This window comes from Mastigoproctus giganteus, chromosome 10 (assembly GCF_048544385.1).
Source record: "Mastigoproctus giganteus isolate SK-2022 chromosome 10, ASM4854438v1, whole genome shotgun sequence".
NCBI classification, from domain to species: domain Eukaryota; kingdom Metazoa; phylum Arthropoda; class Arachnida; order Uropygi; family Thelyphonidae; genus Mastigoproctus; species Mastigoproctus giganteus.
Window position 1 is genome coordinate 209,760,336 of NC_143584.1, and position 14,805 is coordinate 209,775,140.

Genomic DNA, 14,805 nt, shown 5'->3' on the forward strand with positions numbered 1-14,805 from the left:
TAAATTTCGGATGGATAGCATTCAAGAAATATAGTTACATACTTGAGGAGCAATATCCCAATTTGTCTGAAATGTAAAATAATGAACCAGTGTATACTCCCCACCTTGACTTATGGAAGTGAAACTTAGTCACTCACCAAAAGGATGGAAGAGAAGCTGAAAACTACATAGCAAAGAATGGAACAAATTATATTAGGAATCAAACTGTTGGATAAGAAGAGAAATAAATGGATTAGGCAGCAAACACAAATAAAGGACATTCTTATCAAAACTAAAGAACTGAAATGGCCTTGTGCAGGACACAGCTCGAAGACATGATGACAGATGGACTAAGAAAATAACAAAATGGTACCCAAGAGGAGCTAAAAGAAAATCTGAAAGACAACAGAGATGGACAGATGAAATTCATGAGTTCGTGGGTAGTAAATGGATGGCCATTGCACAAAACAGAAGGAACTGGAAAGTTGCACTTCATCCTGCAGTGGATTGAAAATGGCTGATGATATTGTTTTTTGTAATAGTGGGATTTCAAACACATTAATTTTTATGAAAGAAATTTAAAATTATTTTATTAGTTTAAAATACTCTAAATAAAAATTCAAATAAATTTAAATAATATTTAAAATTAAAATTAAAAAATGGAAGTTATTTTAAAATAATTTTACAGTTCATGTTAATTGAATTTAAAAGTTTTATTACTATAGATTCAATTAACTGTTAAATGATATCTAGAAAACTTTGAAATTTTCTGAAACACAATTCATTTCTGTTATATGCTGATGTTTTTATTCAACAAACTTTGTTTAATATGTTTCTTCAGATTTATTAATTAAAATTTCCTCAGTTTCATAATAAAGCTGGTCCAACTAACTTTATTGTGGAAACCATAACTTTGCATGTAAATTAAAATTTAAAGTTTTCATTGAATATCCAAATTGCAGTTGAAGTAAATTGCCTCTCAAAAAGAGAACTATTATGATACTATTTCAGGGCAGATATTTCTGATGTAAAAAAAAAAAACAAACAAATAATAAATTACTTAACTATAATTATATATGATCCAATGATTTTTCTCATTATAGAGTTCAATGTACTTGCTGCTATTTTTGTACTCAACTGGTATAACTTGTTTTTGGCATTAGGGATTAAACACGTGGATATGTTACTTTTCAGAGGCACTGTAAGAAGGTAGTGTGATTTTCACAGGGTATGCTTATTTTGAAAAGTTTTTTTATATCAATATGTCATTCTTTTAATTACTTTTCAATTTTGAGTTCTTAACTCTGAAAATTTTTGATATTTTCATTTATTTAACTGATTCTAAATTTTGGTTAATTTCCTTTCCATACTACATTAAATAATAAAAATTATTCTGCAGATGAATTTATTTAAAAATTTGTAATTTTTAAAATTCATGAATTTATGTATTCATAAATATAAATTCATCTGCAGAATAATTTTTAAAATTTAAAATATATGAATTTAAAAAATTATTCTGCAGATGAATTTATATTTATGAATATTATATATTCATAAATATAAATTACTCATCTGCAGAATAATTTTTTCATCATTTTTTTTTAACATCATTGCCTAAGTATGGGTATTTAATTGATTACTTTTATTTTAGAGCAGTAAAACATTTGAAAGATGATTGACAAATTGGTCTTATTTTTGAATGAATAATGAAAAAAAAAAATTTAAACATAAGTATATAGCGTATTTGAAAACTTGATTAGTTGGATATAGATTCCTGTTATTCATAGTGGCTAAAGATTATTACTTTAATGCATAATTTGGATATAAAAATGCTGTTCAGCTCTGCTGTTTACTGCATCTATATTTTTTATAATATTGCATTATATATACTTTCATTATGAAATAATTCTGTTTATATTTCTAAGTTAAATATTGTCCCTTTTAAGGAAATAGCACAATGTCAGTGACTGTGCAACAGATACTTAGTGATGCCAAGAGACTGGTAACACGCTTACGAGAACATGATAATTCGGCAGAAAATTTGGTATCTCAGGCACAAAATTTGCATAAGAATATGGAAGCCATTCGGCAAGTATGTATGTTTTGGATTGTTTATTGATGAATACAGATATACCATTTCTGAGAAGGCAGCTATATATATAGATATTTTTGACAAGTTTTAGTAAATTTGAATAACTGACAGTAATTGTATTTCTGAAAGATTATTGCTAGATCTGTATTACTAAATAATTTATGGAGTACAAAACTGATTATTGAAGCTTTGCTACATTCTGTCTTCAGGCATATTATTGGGTGAATGCTATGTTTTCTTATTGTTAAGAATTTTTTTGTAAATACCAATATGCTGCACTTTAATATATAATTAAAAGATGAAACTTTAGACTGGGGTTGAAAACTAGATAAAATCAAATTTGAACAAGAATCTTAATTTTTTTTTTTTTTGTTGGAAAGAAGCTAAGTCACTGGAAAATAACATAATTTTTTTATTCAGTGATATCGCTTTCAATATTTTTTCCTTAAAAAATAAATTTAAAATTATTTTCAGTTATAAAACACATTCAGCCGTTTTGGAAACCTCTTGGAATCAGTCTTTAAGGAGTATGATTACAAATTGGCTTTCTCTAGTACCACTAAATTAAGGGATAAATTAAAAAATAAAAATGCAGTTGAAAAAAAAAGAATAAATAAAAATTTCTGTTTATTCTCTAAACAGTGGAGATCAGAATAGTGTACAGATTCGTTGACTATATACATATTGAATTGTAATTAAGGTTAGCTAGATTTTCATTGAAACAGTCATAATGTGGCACTGCATTTTTTGTGGCCATGTAAGGGTTCGAACCCACAGTCTCCTTACTCATGGCTACTTGTGCTAACCAATGGATTGGCCAGTCTGAACTTTAAATATGGAGTCAGTTAATGCAGTTTATACCATTTTCTTGGCAAAGGGAAAGTAGTAACATTTAGATGGACGGATATTTGCACTTAAAATTGCACATGAAATTATTTATACTTAATAATGAAATTATTTTTTAGAGTATTTGAGAGTGATGTGACCATTTCACCTTTTCCAGTTTATTTTCTGTTTGCCTATGTCAGGTTTAGTTTAATTTAATTTTGTAGAATATATTTTTGTTATCTCCCTGGACTGAATGCATTTTATTTACTTTTTATTTACAAATAGAGTTTTATTTCTTGCTTGGTGCTCTTTGAAATATATGATAAGTTTTGTATCCACCTTCAAGTGATTTTCTTTTCAGTTAGTGGTAGGAATATATATAAAAAAAGTTATATTTGTTAATTTATTTTTGTATTTGAGAATTATTTGTAATGGTATTGTCTTTCCTTTTTGTTTGTCATTATATCATATTTTCATTTCATGTTTAATTCTGTAAATTCATTTCTTTGAATCTTTTTCACTATCTTTTTTTCTATTTATTGCTAAATGCAGTAGAAGTTTGTTAGTACAAATAATAAGGTATGGCAAAAATGTCAAAACTTGGCCATTTTCAATGGTACATATCTATTAATTGGCTAGCAATAATAAAATTAATATTTTGTTTAGATTTTTTTACATATAAGAGAAGCCATGAGAAAAGAAACAGCATAAATGAAAATATATAATTAGTATCATATAAACTAGCAAAAGGTGGAATCACAGTATTAGTATTAAAATAAACATGAAACCAATTAATTCTAATAATAATTAATTTAAAGAAAGAATCCAACTTCATTCTTAAGCACAGCACAGTTATTTTAATTTTCATCACACAATAACAAAAACTTCATTTTACTTTGTGATCAGCAGTTCCTTTGGTGTTGCTGTAGTAATAACAACATTATCATTATCCACATTAACAAATTTCTCAAATTCTTCAGCAAAATCCAAGTGTTCTTTGAAAGTCTTATCCCTGCCACATCCCATCCTGTCCTATTCATTTGTTTTTTTAATGATATTCTTACCAAAGTTGTTACTTCACTAAGCCATTGATGCAGTACCATCCCTAGAAATGACATTATGAATAGTGTCCAGGGCACTCCACATTGGCTGAAAATTGTTTCCTCCTATGTTAGGGATCAAGTACCTTATCAGGCAGGTTTTATATACTTTCTTAAGGTTATTAATAATGCTTTGATCCAGTTGTTGCATAAAATTGGTGGTTTTGGAAGGATATTCTTCATCTTTGGTGTATCAGCAGAATGTGCTATATGGTGATCTACAATTTATCAAAATGTTCCTCTTTTCTGAAGCCATTCTTCTATCCATTCTCAGTAATCAAGACTGAAAATTTTGACTGCAAGACTAACAACATAATTGCATGGAAGTTGGTTAACTTTAAAACATCTTGGCTTGGAAAATTTTTTGATGACAAGTGGGTTCAGTTTTGTACTGCCATTTGCTCTACACCATAATAGAACAGTAATACTTTCTTAAATTAATTTTACATCATTGCAAGAATGTTTGAACAGCAAATGTTTTTTTTTTTTTTTTTTTTTTTGGCAATAAATTAAATTTAATTAATTAGGATTATCCATAAAGTAAAAAAAGTAAAGTGCAGCCATTATCAACCCACTGCAGGGTGGAAGCCTCCTCAACAATTCATGCTGAGGGAAATGGACCATAATCTGCCACGCTGGTCCAGTGCGGGTTGGCAGATCGACCGTATTCAGCAGTCAGGGGCTTGAACCCCGGTCTATTCAAAGAGCGTGTGCTACTGCACTCCCGCTCCTGCCCACTCGGCTATGGAGGCCGTTTATCGGATTATCCATACTTTGTATTAACCATCCAGAATAATGAATTTTATTTTTTGTGGGAAGAAAGTTTTATGGTCTTTGTAATATATATATTAACTGAATTTTGTAATAAATGAATATATCATGTAGAAGAGTCTCTCCTTTAGTAGGAGAATGATACTTTGTATAATGTTTGTACTTTGTATAAACAGAGTTTGTATTAATGAGATTCTACTGTATTACAGAAATTCCAAAGTAAAAGCATCCATGAGTGTTTTAAAATGCATTTTTTTGATATTCTACAACAAATCATACAACTGATAAATGTATGTGAAGTGAAATGCTATATGTTTGTTTCATTTTGAAATGTTATATGTTTATTTTGAAATTTTGATGGGTTTTGAAACATTAATTTTTTTGAAATGTTTATTTTTTGTGATGTTAGATTATTATTTTTTAAAAAAATAAATTTTAAATATGAAACACAGGATATAGTTTGTATGCATTCAGCAATTTCAAAAATCCACAAAATTGGGCTTGTCATTGTGATGTTAGATAAAATTGTGTATGCATTGTGGTACTTACATATCAGGCACATACAACTTTTTCCCCTTAATTATTTGCCATTATCTTTGTTTAATTATTTTTATTTTAATTATTTCCATAATGCATCTATTTAAAACCATTCAAAATAGATGCATTATGAAATGATTCAATATGAAATTTAATAAAAATCCATTTAATATAATCCAGGATATTTTAAAAATAAATAATCACAAGATAAGAATTTTAAAAAAATTGTTAAATTCATATTTTCTTGATTCTAATGAAATTTGAAGTGGTTCAAATGTTTCTAGAGGAGCCAAATGTAAAATTCATGAAAACCTGTTCATTGGAAGGAACTGAAATTGATAGATGTTTTTTGCATTTGCAGACATTCCTAAAAACAAATCAAAACAATAACTACCAGCTGTATGACAAGTTTTGACAGATCTTGTAAAACGTAGCCTGCTTGCCATTCACAGTGCATTGTTAAAATATAATTTGAAATTTTTACTTCTTGAGTCAGAGCTGGCGTATGTGGAATGAATATAGTATGCATTGCTGTAAATGAGATTAGTTTGAGATGCCTAGTTGGAGTATGGAAGGAAACTGTTTCACTCTCTCATGCCCAACTCAATATGGATGACTAAGTATGTAAATTAGGATTAGGAAATCAAATCATTGTCTTTATTTATTACAGAGTAACCTCATAATATAGTAGAAGAGCTATAAAAGTTAATTAAAAGCAGACATCAGAATTCACAAGTTGAATTGGTACTTTATGAAATTGGGGATTAAAATAGTGACTGAAATGGGATAATATGGATAACAAAATCATAAAAATAGCTTGCAAAATGCTGATAAAAATGTGCATAGTGAAGTCTAATTTAAAAACAAGCACCAAAGTGTGGTGCATTTGGAGATCTCTGTAATTAGGAAATTGATGTTGAGGACAAAGAGGCAAGCATTGTTAAATGGTGTTTTCTATTCACTGTTCTGAGCAGCAGGATCTAATTTGAATATACATACAGTACTTGCATTCATTTTTTTCCCCATAAATTCCAAGCTTTAGCAACAACTACTGCCTTCCCAGGTTCACATTGTTTTGCTTTATGTGCATACATTTAGTTTCAGAAATGAGCAGCTTAAGAAATTTTTTTTTAATGTCAAAAATTATCGCCACCTTAGTATGCTTTAGTTCATATATATAAATAATTCGTCATTTTCCAATAATAATAACCTTGGTGGGTGATTGAAATTTTGCAGTGACTGATGTTATGTAATATTTTACTGTTTCCATCGTTTTATTAGGAATTAGTAAATCATATTGTTTTTGTTAATTGTATCATAAAATATGAAATATTTAAAAATGTTTGGATAACTTTAACATTGGTTTAAAGGCAACCGTAATATCCTCATAATTTAAAATTATTATTATTATTATTAGCTATATGGTGCAAGGAAGCCTGAGGCTTATGCTGCACCAGCCAAAAAAAAAATTTTCTGAATTACCCTGAGAGAGAGAGAGAGAGAGAGAGAGAGAGAGAGAGAGAGAGAGAGAGAGAGAGAGAGAGAGAGAGAGAGTAGAAGTAGAAGGGGAATCACCAAGAAAGAGAAGAATGATGATATACAGCTCAGGACCCTGGGTGTGCCAAGCCCATACTCACCAGATATGAGCCCCTGGGGTTAAATTGGTTAGTTTGTTAATCTTTTATAACATGTTTCCTGCTTCTCCTCTGTAAGCACACAAAGGAAGCAGATTATTTTTTGTAGAAATTACTGCCAAAAAAAAAAAAAAAAATCCACATCTGTTCCTTTTCTTTTTCATTAGTTATTCTTTTGTTTTTTTCTGTTTTTCTGCCTGTTAGCTTGTGCAATTAATTGTATAGACTAATCCCTTCTCATCTAATAGCTGTAGTTTGTCTTCAGATATATATGTTCAATGTTTCCTTATGCAACATTGGGTTTTTAATCCACTCAGAGGGATAATAACTCTACTTTTAGAATGTTTTCTTCCAATTTAACAATTCCAAGAAGAAAAACAAGTTATCTTTGTCAAACAACCTTTGCCAGAGGCTGACTAATTCAGTCATAGTGAGAAGAAAGTCCAAAAATGTTTCTGCTCTCTCTAATCCAGATTGACTCAGTCCTGGTCAAAAAGGTCATCAGAAAAGCCAGTGGCAAAAGTGTTAAACTGATTAAAATGTACTTTTTCCAGTTAAAAGGACAATGGTTTTGAAAGTGTAAATATGAACTAATGTAGGCTTATGTGCACTTTTGTTTTAATGATAACATTGACTTATTTCAGCAGTAAATTAATTAAGAAGTTAAATGGATCAAATTGTTCCTGCTTTGGCATTATCATATTATAAATAGTGGCATAAACACTCTGTTTCTGTGATGTGCATTTTAGCAGTAAAGGAATAGTCAACAAGCAAAAATGGAAAACTAGTAGCAATTAGAAGCCCATTATCCTTTTATGCAGGTTTGCCCAAAATCAGACTCTATGGGATGTTGAATAGAAAGAAAAAAAAAAAAATATATGTATATACCAAAACTTAATATTCTATACTCTGCTATATACAAGGTGTTTCACAACATGTGGGAATTATTTTCAGGATCAATTCACAGAATCCAAAAACAGTGAAAAGATTCATATAAATGTGCGTCCAGTCTGAATGGTTATGAAGCTATAGCTATTTGAATTTAAAGAAAAATAGCTTTAGAGTATTCTGTGGTAAAATATAATAAATAAGAATAAGCAAATGTACCTGGTATGAATAAACATTTTACTAGGTATTTGTGTGTTTATTCTTATTTATTTTTTTCTTATATTTTTTCCATTTAAAACTCCATAGCCATTTTTTAAAAATCCAAACAGCTTTAGTTCTGTAACTGTTCAGAATTGGACACATTTTTCATTGTTTTCAGGTCCTGAATTGAACCTGAAAGTATGGCCCACATGTCATAAAACATCCTATATCTTTCTATACATTAAAATAATTTTCCTCCTAGTGATATTTATTCAGCCATTGGGAGAAGAGAGATGCAAGTTATGTGTAATATGTAACAGATACAAAAATACATAACAGAAACTTGTTTTACTGTGGTAAAACAAGCTTCTGTTTAAGCATGGTCACGCGCTATGTTTATCTAACATAACCACGCAGTACCATTCTTGATTTCCATATGTAACATATTTATTTAAATAAACTAAATGTAACAAAGCATAATATTTTAAGAGTTTAAGATTCTATATCTATATAATATTGGTGTAGATACTCCATAGACAACTCTTAAAGGAAAGCTACGATTGTAGTGTGAAAGGCACCCACTAGTGAAAAGCCAACTAGCTTTGAAATGGTGCCATATGGGTGGTAGCACCCACCTAGAATAAGTAACAACAGTCTTCTCTATTAGTGAAGCATTACTTATTCAAGGTAGTGCAATACTTGGTAACTCCTTGTGAAGGATGAGCACAATATGAGATACAGATGAAATTATGCCTTTCACACTATGATCGTAGTTTTTCTTTTGAGTTGTCTATGGTGTATCTACACCGATATATAGATATAGTAACATTTGTGTATTCATAAATGAGGAAGAGACACACAGTGTTGAAAGCTTCTGTAAGTATTTCATTTTATCAAAAGAAGCGAGCACAGTCCCCTAGTGATTTATTAATATTGAAAATATTAATATTAATGAACTGTATTTTTAAGCAATTAGCTAGATGGAAATTTCAATATAGTATACTCTGCAATCAAGATGTTATCATGGCATTTCTTGAATGAAAAAAATATTTAAAAATTTTAGTTATAATAGTTATTTTTTTATAAATTAGAACAAATAAATCTATAGGAACAAACAAAAATAGTTGAAGGATATTTTTTATTTGATCATTGATTGTTACCCTTTGGGTAACAATCAACGAGCAATTGGCTTGTGAAAACTATTTGTAAATATTACTATATATTTCTAATTATCACAAAATAATGCCACTAATTCAAAATTATGTGCATGAAATTTCATTCTTTCCCACGTTATTTTATCTATCTGTAATGTGTGCATTCTATCTGTATTACAGCTGTCCTTTTTAACAATTTTGTAAGGACATATGGGATGAGGAATTTCCCCAGACTGTTCCATATTCATCAAACAGACAATCCTAGTTTTGAGTGTACATGAACAATAGATAGTTTTATGCTTTTTAAAAAAAATGATTGACTGTAATATCTACTTAAGTAAAAGCTGCTAAAAATAGCATTTTTTTGCATGATCAGACAAGTAATTTGCTAAGCAGTGTGTTTAAAGGGTGACTAAACCTAGAGAAGGTACAGTATCTGAATTTAAAAGCAGGAATCATCACAATTTTTGTTAAAGAATGGTGAGCCATATAATACATTGTGTAATATATATAGCTTTAAATCATATAAAATCATGGACAACCTTAATAAAACTTCATGAAATTTTTGTTTCATGATGAGCATTGACTCTTCATGAATCAGTTTCATCCTATACAATTACAAGTTGAAGTGTTTCCAGAAATAGATTTTTTTGTAGATAATGAAATGTTTTTTTCCTAAAATTTAATTAACCTAATCTTCTTTATACATATTGGTTATTAAAGAATGAATTTTAAAAGGTTTTATATTCCATTTTCTAGTATAATGAGGAACTGTCAGACATGAACGTTACAAATCATGAACATTCATCAGTAATATTTAATATTCAGCAAGAAAATCGTCACATTAAAGAATTACAACAAGAGAATAGAGAATTACGAGCAATGTTAGAAGAACATCAGAGTGCGCTAGAGTTGATAATGAGCAAGTATAGGCAGCAGGTTACCAGGTTGGTCAAAGTCAGTTCAGCAGAGTGTTCAGCTGTTCATTTGAACACCTCACAGGTATTGATAGTAATAAATTCAGTAATATTTATTTGACACTAAGATGTACTTAAAGTTAACCATTTGTTTTCTAACTCTAAGTTACAGTCTAGGTTTTTTATGTATTATTTAGTTGAACAGTACATTTTTTACTATGTTTAAATAGAAAATTAACAGGTTTCATCTAATTCATTGATTACTATAGAATTTTATTTAAGAAGTTGGGAAGTAGACTTCTGAAAATGTTAATAATCACCAATTGCTTCACATTCAATTCATATCAATAAAATTTTAAATCATATTAAAATATTTCATGTTGATGCCTGCAGGAATTCTTTACGAAGTTTCCGCTTGATGCTGAAATTTACCACTGTATTCTAATTTTTTTACTGTATAAGATCAGTGTTTTCTGCCATTGTATTATAATACTAATGGATATCCTATTCTAACATTTTTTTGTCAGAACTTATTTGGGTTCATTCTGAAAGTATGATTCTGTACAGAAAACTCTAACAAACTATGTAAATATTTATACTCCAGTGGAAATCATTAGCACTAATCCTGAGATTTAAAATGTCTAGAATTATAACTCTAATGGGTTTATTGAAACAAATCTCTTCTCAACATGAAACAAATCACTACCTTCTGTAGGTATTGTTACTTTGGTAGGGATTGCAATCAGCTGTGAAATGTGTGATTTCAGGAAATGTAAATACCATCTTGCCTTCTGACAGACACCAGGCATTGCTTATTGGTTATAAAACAAAAAATAAAATAATGCTTCAGTATTTAAATATATATATATAATTTCATTAACTACTTATACAAAAAAAACATGTACCTACAAACTAATTCTTTGGTAGTAGCATAATTTAATATATTACATTGTAATAAAGACTTATTCTGTTATATTAGCACGAAAATATTTAATATTTTTAATATTTAGATGATTTTGTAATAACTGAGAGGAAAGTGGAGGAGAAATTGTTGAGGATAAACATAAAAAAGGCATCCGGGGGTGGATGGGATCTATCTAGTTATATTAAAGGAGGCAGCAAAGGAAGTAAACAAACCCTTAGCCATAATTATGAGAGTTTCTTTGGACTCAGGGGAGGTACCCATAGACTAGAGATGTGCAAATGTGACCCCAATTCACAAAGGAGGATGAAAGGCTGACCCAAGTAATTATGGACCTGTGAGTTTAACTTCTGTTCCAGGAAAATTAATAGAGGCACTGGTTAAAGAAGCACTGCAGGATCATCTAGACCAGACTTCAGTTATAGCTCGGACACAGCATGGTTTTGTTAAGGGAAAGTCTTGCCTGACCAATTTGATTGGATACTATGATGCAGTCACAAAAGAACTGGATGCAGGGAATAACTTTAATATTATATATTTGGATCTTAGAAAGGCTTTTGATACTGTTGCACATGGAAGACTGCTGCACAAATTGGACAGTGTGGTATTGGAGGCAAATTGCTGCTGTGGATAAAGGGATGGTTGAGTGGGAGAAGACAGAGAGTGGTAATCAATGGACACTGCTCATCGTGGACTAATGTTATTAGTGGAGTCCTTCAGGGTTCAGTGTTGGGTCCATTGTTGTTTTCTGTATTTATAAATGATATTGATGATGGTATATCAAGCTTAATGTCCAAGTTTGCAGACGATACAAAAGTTGGCAGGGTTGTTAAGGACACTACTGACAGTATGCTGCTGCTGCAACAGGATCTGGAAAGGTTGGGCAGATGGGCTGAGAGGTGGCAAATGAAGTTTAACATTGACAAATGTAAAGTACTACGTATAGTAAACAGTAACCCCAGAGCAACATATCAACTCTGTGGTCCTACATTGACAGTGGTAGAGAATGAAAAGGACCTGGGGGTAATTGTGCAGGCAGATATGAAGTTTTCTGAGCAGTGCAGATGGGCTGCAAGAGTAGCTCATGGTGTCTTGTCAATGATATACAGGAATTTTTCTAGCAGGGATAAGGAGGCATTATTCCCTTGTATAAGGCAATGGTCAGGCCACACCTTGAGTAATGTATACAGGTCTGGAGGCCTCATTTCAAGAAGGATGTAGAGCTGTTGGAACGAGTACAGAGAAGGGCAACAAGATTAGTGAATGGAACAAAGGGTTGCTCTTACGAAGAAAGGCTTAAGTTTTGCAAATTACAGTGTCTGGAGACTAGGCACCGGCGAGGTGATCTGATAGAGGTGTATAAAGCCTTGAATGGTTTGAGCATGCTCAATGCTGATGGGATTTTTCCTCTTGCCTAGAATAATCACCTGAGAGGGCATAAATTCAAATTGAGGAAAGTCAGATGTAGGATAGATGTGCGGAATTTTGCCTTTAGCCAGCAGGTAGTTGGTTGGTGGAACAGACTTCCATCCCTTATTGTGGAAGTTGATAGCCTAAATAAATTTAAGGCTCAGCTGGACAGATATTTCGAACAAATGGAGAGGTGAAATGGGAGTGTTTTTTTTTTTTTTTTTGGCTGATGCTGCATTAGCTTGCTTTCTTGCATCATATGCCTCTGCTAATATGAAAATTTTTAATTTGAAATTGCAGTTGTCAAAGGATACACTGTGGTGGTATCACTTATTTTCCAAACAGTGTTTTGCAAACTTTCTTTGTACACTTGAACCTTCTTGTTCACTGTTATCATTAGATAGTTTAAAGTCATTCTAAAATCTGTTTATTGAAATTCAGATTGGTTGCACATATGTTTTGCAGGTCCTACGCTGGCTACCATATTGAAGCAGCCTTGTGAAAAAGTCTTGTAACTACTAAGAGATGCTGACCATCTAAGAGATGATCTGCAACTTTTAAAATTATTCAATTTTTGTGCCTAAAACTACTTCAACTTGGCACTAATACAATATGGAAAACTGATTAATTTGAAGGTGCACTAACACTTCAATGCCGTAGTAAAGAGAATGAGAGATATTCTGACTTGTTCAACCTATATCCATCTCTTCTAGACAGCATATTAGCAGTTAAAGGCTAAAGATCATATAAGTGGGATAATGAAAAGTCAGGACAACTTAAAAAAAAAAAAATTGTGTTAAACAAACATGTAAAGAATAAGAAAGAATGGACTGATTTTACGGATCACCAACAATACCATGCCAGATGTTAACAGAGATTGCTCTTAATAGATCCTTATCATTACACCATGCAGATTTTCTTCCACCCATTTATTCAAATTTTAGCGAGTTTGAATTCCATTTTTATGCAAAGTTCTCTTCATCAGTAAGCAGCATTAGTTCAGTAGTTGTTTTCTTGCTCTTAGCCAGGTGAGAAGGTGAAATATTTGGCTTTGCACTGGATACAAAATCAACTAGCTATATCTGGTTGTGCTTACTATATGGTCCTGCCTTCCATTTCATTAACTACGTGGTAAAATTAGAAATCTGTACACAAGGAAGATATGTGCAATTTAATCAGTGCCTTCTATTGGGAAATTCTGGGCTCAAGTTGTGTTGGTGATGAAGAAAGCTTTTTCCTAAAATTTTAAAACTTTGTTAACTGTCAGGCAGGTGTAATATAAAGGTTAATAGGATTTTTTTCTGAAAGTCCCTGGAAGTTTTTTCCTCTGAAATAGATAAACCAAACTTAGCACACATAAGTTTTGCATTTTTGGGATTGTTTTAGCAAACTAATAGCAAATTTACCATAATGCTCCAAGGAAAACCAAATGACACTGAACAAACAGTGGTTGTTACAAGTTGCAACAGAAAATACATATGCATTTATCTGTAACAGTTTCAAAGTAAGAGTTATGAATAGAAAAGTCTTAAAAATCATGTCTTTACTGTTAAAAATAATATGACTACTGGACAAATTATTATTTTATAGCTTAGCCAAGTTTTCACTGAACTCTAATAGAAAATTATTAGTAAAAACTTAAATCTAACCAGTTCTGTTTAATTTTACTTCATATTTGTTTTGTAAATGATAATGCCATATTATAGTAGCATAACCTAAAATGTTATAAATACAAATAGTTTATTTATGTTTAGTTTTGTGATCTCATTAAGAATATCCTCATAAAATTAATAATTTCAATTTTATTTGTAGGAACTTCAGTTACAAGCAGATAAAATTTGTGATATTGCTTCAGCCATGAAAGAAGCTATTACAGTTGATGATGAAAATTATGTAACAGAACAGGAATGGCTAACTCAGTTGTTAACAGAAAATAAAGGTCTACGGGAACTGGTAGATATCAGTAGAATAGCAGGATCATTTGGATTTTCCATGTTCCAGTCTGAAACAACTGACAAAGAAGTTCAGACTGATCCATAATTGAACCAAATGGTTGCATCTGGATTGTTGTTATCCTCCTTTCAGGTGAAAATGAAGTATCTTGTTTTTTCAGTTATGTAAATAGCAATTATAAGAAATGTCTTCACAGTTTTCTTAGAATAAACTTGCATAAAAGTCTGTGGTGAGGAAGTAAAATAAGCACAAAATAAAACTAATATTGTGAAATACAACAGTTTGTAAATATAAAATAAGCAAACAAATGGCAGGTATTCAATTTGATTTTACCAGCAGCCAAATATATTTTATTATATTTAAAAACAACTTCAAAATTTTTGATGAAGTTTAAAAGATATACATTTTCTAGTTTTCTT

General features: G+C 30.7%; 1 protein-coding gene across 1 annotated transcript in view; it reads left to right on the top strand.

The window, feature by feature from the left end:
* The window catches only part of LOC150079836 (FGFR1 oncogene partner 2 homolog), a 44,013-nt gene that overhangs the window by 14,247 nt on the left and 14,961 nt on the right, over positions 1–14,805 (top strand). Inside the window, exons 2-4 of the mRNA XM_090383465.1 lie at positions 1,926–2,071; positions 9,944–10,186; positions 14,246–14,518. Of these exons, the coding sequence (XP_090239591.1) occupies positions 1,937–2,071; positions 9,944–10,186; positions 14,246–14,473 (606 nt within the window). The 5' untranslated portion in view covers positions 1,926–1,936 and the 3' untranslated portion in view covers positions 14,474–14,518. The remainder of the gene's footprint in view (positions 1–1,925; positions 2,072–9,943; positions 10,187–14,245; positions 14,519–14,805) is intronic.